Genomic DNA, 9,536 nt, shown 5'->3' on the forward strand with positions numbered 1-9,536 from the left:
TTGTCAAGTAGACCTTTACGACCTATTGGCAATTCATATTAAACATATATATCATTTTTATCCCTCAAATAAATTCATTATGTACAAAAATTCCATGAATCAACTACTTCCTTCCATACATTCTCTAATTGAATGGCATTTCAAGCATTAATTTCATTGGTATATTTAGAGAAAATATGAATATACAGTAATCTGTTTTATTAAACAAATTGGACAGTTTTCTTTTAGTTCCTATATTAGAATAAAGTTGTTCCAAGAAACCTTAACTTTAGTGTCATATTGTGTCAAAAAGGTACAGTTGTTATTATTTCTATTAATTAAAGTATAATGTTCTTTAAGGGAAAAATCTACTGATCTAATCATAGAACCTATGTACAGTAATGGAAACTATCTCTACCTAACTTTATGATGTAAAGAACCACTATTATTATTATCAGTATGTTGTACCATTTTCATCATCATGAACAAAGAAAAATTAAACCATTCATAACTTTGCTTGGAAAACGAGGAATATCTCAAGTGCCATGTATAGATGGTTTAATTAATTTTCATTTGTTCATGATGATGAAAATGGTACAACGTATTGATAATAGTAATGGCAGTTCTTTTCTGTCAACAATGAAAACATATCAATAGTTAAAGATTTTTGACAGAGTCAAATTTAAGAATGTATGTTGACCATCTTCCTATTTTAATGCTTAGGTTAGATAAAGATAAGATCAGCATAGTAAATAAAGCTGGGTTTACATCATAAAGTGAGGTAGAGATAGTTTCCATTATTGTACATAGGTTCTTTGATTAGATCAGTAGATTTTCACTTAAAGAACATTATGCTTCAATTAATAGGAATAATAACACTGTACCTATGACAATATGTATATGACACTAAAGTTAAGGTTTCTTAGACAACTCTATTCTAATGTAGGAACTAAGAGAAAACTGTCCAATTTGTCTAATAAAACAGATTACTGTATATTCATATTTTCTCTAAATATACCAATGCAATTAATGCTTGAAATGCCACTCAATTAGAGAATGTATGGAAGGGAGTAGTTGATTCATGGAATTTTTGTAAATAATGAATTTATTTCAGGGATAAAAATGATATAATTGAAGCGTGCAATGCCATAATGTTGTAAATGCCAAAAAACAAACTTTTCAGGAGAGAAAAAACACCTTTTCTAATGAACAAACTTTAATCAAATGCTATAAAAATTATTTTAACAATTTACACTTTGGAATAAAACATTGGGTTTAATTTCAAACACCTAAGTTTGATGGTAAGGAAACAAAAAAAGTTTAAAAACACGGTTAGAGCCATAACGTTGTAAATGCCAAAATTGTGCAAGTGCATAAAGTTCTAAATGCCAAAAACAATTGCAATCATAAAATTAATGTTTCTACAGCTGAAAAACAGTTTTGAATACCAAAAACTTACATTTAAATTATTAAACACAATTTACAAATTCAATATCAATTTTAACATTAAAAACTGGTAATAATCTATTAGTGACTGCTTCCTGGTGTCAACAATGTTGGGCCCACAGTTTTGGTACTTGAACTGGGCTGTAATCTTTATCAATTGTAATATAATTATGATAAATAAAGGGAAATATAAACAATAAGGTATTAATTTAGTGTAATAAAAGTTAAAATGTATTTAAAAACTTCAAATTTGAAAAATTAATGGAAGTCCGAATATCATTTTGAAATATCAAATAATAAGGTGATACAGGTTAACTATTAATAATCTGGGATTCAGTTATCCGGTTCTGCGTAAAAAACTCACTGTGTTACAAATTGGAATAACAAAATGATGTAAATGTAAACCGTAACATTTTACACGCCAAAAGTCAAGTGGCTTGCACTTTGGCACTTAAAACATTATGGCTTACACATAAATTCATCTTCAAAATATAGCCACTTAGAGCACCACTATCGCCACAATTTTTTTTGTAGGAAAAAACATTGCATTTAAAATTCATTTCTTCAATAAAATGTATTTTGAGAAAAATGGCATTTACAACCTTATGACATTGCACGCTTCATATGTTTAATATGAACTGTCAATAGGTCGTAAAGTTCTACTTGACAATTGGTTAATTTAAAAATCTATTCTTTTGTTATTTCATTCTGAGATTCAAATATATTCTGTTCTCAATAGCTAATAAAGGCTAAAAACATTTCTTAAGTAATGAATGGTTTTAGTGTTCTTAATAAGCAGATATGTTGACTGATGAATTTTTAATTCTCATACATCATAAATGTTTAAAATATAAGTTCTTAAGTGATAATTAAAAAAAATTAGTAGCTATATACTATATGACAAAATTTATTTCTAATATCTTAAGGTATTTTTTTTGTCAAGTTTCTTCTTTTTAAGATTTGAGTCATTACTTATTCAAGTAAAAATGAGAACTAGTTACACTATTACAATCATTATCAGAGTATTAGTAATTTAATTCATTTAATCGTAAAATGAAAGCTTTAAAAAAAATGAAGACAAAATAAGGCATGCGAATGGAAAATAGAATTCTTTCTTGAGGAAGTTGTAAAATGAAATTTTAGAATAAACAGAGCACCTTGTAACTCCAGCAGCAAATTTAATAAATCAAAACATTTTCAACCTAATATCAATATCACTACATTAGAAGCTTATGCCACCAAACAGATAAAACAAGAAGAGGCCAAGATCATTAGACTGGCTAGGAATCCTATTATTATTAAGTTCCTATAACTCTCAGAAATTTTTAAAACCAACCAAAAACTATTTTGTATCAATCATAGGGATGCTGACACCTTACATATAGCATGAAAATCCATTTATGTAATGTAATTTGGGACTTGGCTATATTATAATTGTTTTTGTTATATCAATCTCTATTTTTAACACTTTCAACCATTTTGTTTGTTTGTTTGTTTAATTAATTAATTAATATTTTGGACTACAATTTGAAAAAATTGTAGACCTATAAATTCCCACTACCATCTGTCTGTCTTTCTTTAATCTCAAGAACAAAGTTAGATGAAAGATGAGATCAGATGTGGAAACCTTAGGGGCAATAAATAGGCCCTGAGTAACTATATACAGACTTCCAATGCAAACCAGAAGTTGTTATTTCAATTCAAAAATTTCCCCTGAAAGGTGTTAGTTAGATGACTGGCACAACTCTATTGTTAAAGGAAAAGTATGATGTACAGGATCAAGCCACTACTAATTTGAGGATAGCATATATTTTAAATTAAATAAATTAAAACTTGCAGCCCAGCATTGTGACAATGTCACACTAAATAATTGCTCGTTAATTTTAATTTTCTATGTGAGCACTCTCTTTAGAGTTCTTTTAAATTATTTCAAACAAACATAAGCATTTGATATGCTTATGTTTGTTTGTCTTATTTTAAATTCAGATACTTCACTGAGGGAGGCCTATGATATTAGGTCAAAAACATTGATTTATTAAATTTAGTTCTGAAGTTACAAGATGTTCTGTTTATTCTCTGGTTAATCTTATTTAATGAAATTGTAGTAAAAAAAAAAAGAGAGAGAGAGAATATACATACAGGGGTGAAGAGAAAAACAGAAATCATGATTGTCAGATACATAAAAATCATGCTATTAGAAAAACAAGGGACAGAATTTGAAACTGAAATGTATGCAGACACAAAATGGTGACTTGGATGAATGCAACATTAATAATACCAGAAAAATCAAGTGCACATATTTTTGAGAGTATAATTCCGTAAAACTGAATACTAACTTATAAATTTTCAAAACTTATTTCTGAATTAAACAATTTTGAACTTCTGTTTACTATAGGTGCAAGTTTTATATTTATGTTATTTGTTATACAAATCATGTAAAATATGGATGCCAAAAAAAAAAAAAAGAGAATACATATATAAGAGAAATATTGTGAAACCAGGTGAAAGTTCAACAATTTCAGGCAATAAAATGTATTAAGAGTTTCTTTCAACATTCTAGCTAAGAAAATGGAACAACCTACAGGAAGTATAGAATCAAGATAAAATTTTGTTATAGTAATCAAACAAGAATAGAAAACGAAAAACTTAAAATTTTAACAGTAAGAAATATATTAACAGCAAGAACTGAATAGTTTTAAAAAATTTAAAGATGTTCAAATGCCAAAATACTTAACTATGAGATTTTATAAGAATTAAAATTCTAATAAGTTTTCCAATCTGACATTTCATATACAACAAAAAAAAAATAAACAAAGAAAAGCAATCACAAATTTTTTTTCAATATAAAGACTAAGAAATATTTAATGTATCATTGAGAAATTAATAGAAAATACATAAAAAATATCTCTAGTGAAATTAACAGGTAATGTTAATATAATTAGAATAAACTTTGAATCAATCATAAGTTTAAAACTGAAAACTTTTTAAAATATATAGAAAATTTAATATTAAACCAAAAAAGAAATGAATTCTCAGTACTAAATAGAAGCAGTTCCACTACTAGAAATAAATGTAATATATTATTTGTACACTAGTCATTGTTCCCTTCTATAAATAAAGCTGCAATTTTGTAATTTAATATCATTTTATTGCTAATTTTTAAATAATATTAATTATATCTATGTATAATATATCATATTTTTTTTATGAACATAATATCTCTGAGAGAGACATTTATTGTCTCATATTATCATAAATCTTGTATGACAAAGAGAAAAATCAATAATTCATATTTTAATTAAGATCCATATTTTGTATATTCATAATGCAATTAACTAATTCTTACATGAAATGATAGCACCTCAATTTATATTCAGATTTCTCTGTATATTTGATATTATTTTCTATATAAAACAAAGAGAAACCTGTATGATCTACAATTTTGTAAAAATTAGTTTCACTGTTTACTTCAAGCATAAATGACTAACAAAGTTTTGAAGTGTAATAAATTCATTTTTATGCAAAAACTCATAATTTTTTTAAAAAAATTCAATAAAATGTATCTACTGAGTATTTAGAATTGTATAATTAAGTTATATAAAAGTTTCATAAATGTTTCCAAGTAACTTTTGAAATTCATAGCAAGCAAAAAAAAATAAATATATATATAAATAATAAACATTTTGTAGCTACTTTACAGTCTTTTATAAAATACACATAAAAATTTCCATAGTAAAGAATATTTTAAAACAATGTTTTTCAAAATCAATACATTAAAAAAATTAGGTATTGTATTTTTTTCAAATACTATGAACAGTATAACCTCCAAATAGCAGACAGCGTTGGGATCAAGAAGTTTTTCAGCTATTTAGAGGTAAATATTATAGATGCCCTATTGGAAGGGTCTGGGAGATTGTAAAGATATGTTAAGTAGAGGTGTTGTTATTCAGGAGTGTCCATTAATGGAGATTTCACAATATTTTAAAAAATATATATATATTTGCTTTAAACATTTTTTTTACAATGAAAACTTTTTATATATATTATTTAGACTGTAAAGTATTTTAAAATGTTTTTTAATTAAAAATATTTTGAGTCAAATTTTTTAATATTTGAACACATTTAAATAAGTTTGTTACAGTTACTTTATTATTAATAATTAAAATCATTTTCCCTAAGAATAAATATTAAACCTGAAAATATTTTAGTTCAAACTTGAAACAAATAAAAATTCCATTTTTTAAGATTTTATTTAATTTAATGACACTGTTGATTTTAGATAAATTTAAATCTTCAGAAATATTCTATGTTCTAAAATACTACAAATTGCAATATTTAAGATTTAATTTTAGAATGTATTTCTGAAGAGGGATCAAATTCATCTAAAAATATGGTCATTAAACTAAGCAAAAATTCTAAAAAATGCTTTTGTTTGTTTTAAGTTTATTAAAGAGAATTGTAATCATCTGAAGTTAGTATATTCATTGAATTATGATATTAATCTTAATTCAAATATTTAAATTCTTGAAATACAAATCTATAATATGAATTATGATTTAACATGAAAATATTTCATTAAAAAAAAAATAAATAAAAATATACTGATATTTTCACATTATTCCGCAGGCCCATATTTTTCCAACTGCAAAGTGACACGAAACACAAATATTTTGGCCACCTTTATTATCACGAAAATACAAAATTAATATTCATTCAAATTATTCATAATAGACCATATTTTTAACAATTTGTGTTTCAAGTTTTGTTAACACCAAAATGTAAACTTACAGTTTAGCCACACCAAAACAATCTTCCTGTAATGCTGTTTATGATGTAGAGAATATGACTGTATATAAAGTTCTGCATTGTATTTGATTTTATCAATATTTAATGAAACAGGTGGCAATTAGTTTTTATTGTGTCATAAGAAATTAAAATGTTGAAATATACCCCCAAATGATCCTAACCTGACAAGAATATAAAATACAGCTAATATTAGCAATTAGCCTATTTTATGAAATTCTAATGCAAATTATACTTACAGATCCCAGTCATTTCAAAATTTGTTGCAACACTTTCAGGTTAGAATTTATTTTTGTTTACACAATGTATAGTTTTAACTGAAAATGGATGGTTATGCATTTATTATAACAAATGAAATACTATAAAAACAAAAGAAAAAAAAATTAATCACATTGTGCCACTGTTTTGTATCTATAACCGTTTATACCGTTACGACAGTACTACCACGACCTATAAAAATTACGATTTAAAGTCAGTATGATTTTCTGACCGTGCTGACATGGTAACAGAAGGGTTAGGGTGCAATATAGCGAAAACTAGAAAAAGCAAGCAAATTTTGATGACACGTTCAAAAGAGTAAAAGATATTCCAACGGGAGACTTCGTTTTTTTCACGAAATTTAAAGAAAGTCTCCAGTTCAAAACACGTCCACGATGCGTCCGTCACTCAAAAGTCGGGTCATCGGTGAAGTTATACCTCTCCGGAGGTCTGGACACCGAAGGCGGTCCCGGAGCGGGCCCCCCCGACAAATGCGGCGGAGGCGCAGGAGGAGGAGCATATCCGTACTCCTCATAGGGACGACGATAATAGTAGTAGTAGTAATCGTCTCTCGGAATCGACGGGTGAGGAGGACCATGTCTCCGTTCATAGGGATCCGGATAGGGTCTCATTCTGTCCGGCGCGTATCTCTGACCATACGAGCGTTCCACGAATCCGCCACCGTAGCGAGGCATGGGCCGATCACCATAGCCTCCAGGGGAATGCATAGGATGCATATGATACTTGTATACCAAGCGAGCATTCGGATTCTTGGGGCATTCTTTCGACCAATGGCCTTGTCTTCCACATCTGTAGCACTGCCCCTTTCCACCCATTCCCGGCTTTTGTCTAACTTTGCTGTGCGAAATTTCCACGGTTATCTTGGATCCCATGAACTCGAAGTTGTTCAAAGCCTCGATAACGGTTTTGGCCTCATCTTCAGTCGACATGTGAACGAAACCGTAGTTTTTGACGATATCGCACTCCTCTACTTTACCGTGTTGCTCGAACAGCGATTGTAAATCGCTCAGGGGACAGTTCTCCGGCAAATTTCCGACGTAAAGTTTAGTACGACCCATTTTTCTTTCTCTCGATATTCAGTTTAAGCCTAACGAAGGACCAATACACGCACGACCGATTAACGAGAGGAATACGTTACTGTTCGGTAACACGTGTACTAATCAACGACGGTAAGGTGGTAATTGATCTCCTTGATCAGATTAGTCCTGTTTGTTGATAGTTTTCGTACCTTTTCTTATGTGATTCAGGCGCGAAACGAAGATTAAGATGTCCCAATCGATAACTCAAACCAGCGTTTTAACCTCCAACCAGACACACTCATCTTCACCCATAGACATCGATCGCTTCTTAACCTCAAACCTCGCATACCTATCGACCTTTCTTTGTTTAACCTTTGTCTTCATCTAATAAATTCCACTAATAATTTCCCATTTCATATTATCATTATTTTTAAATAAAATAATTAATTTACATTAAAGTTAATTGACGTCATAACTTAGTGGTTCGTGAACAAGAGACTTTCGATTTTGGTTTATTTTTTTAAATCGTATGTTCTCTGAAGTATTAACTACTGATTGCTATTCAATTGCACGGGCGGACTGGCCATGTGAAAAATGTGGAAAATTCCACATGGGCCGTATACAATTTGAGCCGTTTTTCTAAATTTGTATATAATATACCGTTTTGTTCGGTTTTATTTTTAAAAAATTTCATTTATTTTTTTTCGTTAAGTAAGGTAAATTTCAATTTTTTAAATTTTTTACCCTAGTCCGAAGTTAAATTAGTCCAACCGACCTGAGTCCAACACTACATTGGCCAGACTCGGCCCAAACACAAAGCATCCTAGGAGAAAAATAATCAAAACAGAAAAAATATGTCATTTGTTTACGTTGCAAGAAACTATTCACCACTCTTATGAATCTTAATGCTAAACTTTGGAAGCACGAATTATTAGCGAGGTTGAGACCGAAGTTTTAAACACGAAAACGTGTACGTCGGACGTTCAGCGCCATTTTCCTGTAAGCCTAGAAGTTTGACAATGGCGTTTGGAATGTCGAGCATGATTCCACTAACTTTCCAAACACCATTGTCAAACTTTTAGGCTTACAGGAAAGCGGCGCTGAACGTCCGACGAATACGTTTTCGCGTTTAAAACTTCGGTCTCAGCCTGACTATCAGTTTTCCACCCAGCCACCAAAACGCTGATTGTAGTCATAAAAGATTTAACGGCCAATTATATCATTTTCTTTATTTTAGGTAAGTAAACAATGTTATTCAATAATAATTTCTCTATATTCCAAACGATTTAATTAAAAATAATCTATTTTTTAGATTCAGTTAACTAATTTTTAGTTTGCCATTTACCCACGATGGCGTTGGTTGTAGATGGGCAACTTGCAGCGTCGCACAAAATATTACAAAACAATATAACGTTATATAAAATAAAAATTTAAAATACGGTAGAGCATCGATTATCCGACCCCGGATTAACCGACCGCGTTCTAGTCGGCAAATTTAAATGTCCGCTAGCAATGTGGCGCTACAATATTTGGTTATGTCTTGGCTACTTTAATATTATTTTTGTTAAATTTTTGCATGTTTTAGCTGGCAGCACTGGCTCGACCATGAAAGGGAGGCTAGTATTTAATCCAGGCCTAATACACTATACTAATAACGTATTTTTTCATATTTTTCGGTTATTCGACTTTTCAGTTATCCGACCAACCCCAGTCCCCAATTAAGTCGGATAAGCGATGCTCTACTGTACTGACATCTAGTCGTTCGTAATCGTACTAAATACCAAGAGCCCGCTTCGTATATATATTCGACCCAACTACAGTTGGCTCTTGAGTTGGTTCATTTTTGCGTCTTTATGGGATGATAGAATTGTGTACAAATGCACATATACTTTCGTAGACTGTCCATACGCGCTTGACCCCTTTTCAAGACTAAGTGAAGCCCGAGGGAATATATGTACATTCGTAAACAATTGTAAATACCCCTGTAGAACGAGGTCTGCAGGGCTAGAC

At 29.9% G+C, this 9,536-nt stretch overlaps 2 protein-coding genes across 4 annotated transcripts in view; both read right to left on the reverse strand.

The window, feature by feature from the left end:
- The window catches only part of LOC136975120 (inosine triphosphate pyrophosphatase), a 62,688-nt gene extending 54,830 nt beyond the window's left edge, over nt 1-7,858 (reverse strand). Inside the window, exons 1-2 of one of the 3 annotated variants that reach the window (XM_067270135.1) lie at nt 7,736-7,858; nt 6,468-6,545 (exon numbers count right to left, since the gene is read on the reverse strand). The gene's annotated coding sequence lies outside the window, so the exon portion shown is untranslated. The remainder of the gene's footprint in view (nt 1-6,467; nt 6,546-7,735) is intronic. The other 2 variants (XM_067270136.1, XM_067270134.1) reach the window with 2 other exon arrangements.
- On the reverse strand, nt 6,090-7,804 carry LOC136975118 (RNA-binding protein lark-like). Its single transcript, XM_067270131.1, has one exon. The coding sequence runs from the start codon at nt 7,563-7,565 to the stop codon at nt 6,891-6,893; it is 675 nt and encodes a 224-aa protein (XP_067126232.1). The 5' UTR covers nt 7,566-7,804; the 3' UTR covers nt 6,090-6,890.
- Nucleotides 7,859-9,536: the final 1,678 nt, after the last annotated feature.

The sequence above is a fragment of the Centruroides vittatus genome, unplaced genomic scaffold (genome assembly GCF_030686945.1).
Source record: "Centruroides vittatus isolate TY-2023 unplaced genomic scaffold, ASM3068694v2 contig_364, whole genome shotgun sequence".
Classification (NCBI taxonomy): Eukaryota; Metazoa; Arthropoda; class Arachnida; order Scorpiones; family Buthidae; genus Centruroides; species Centruroides vittatus.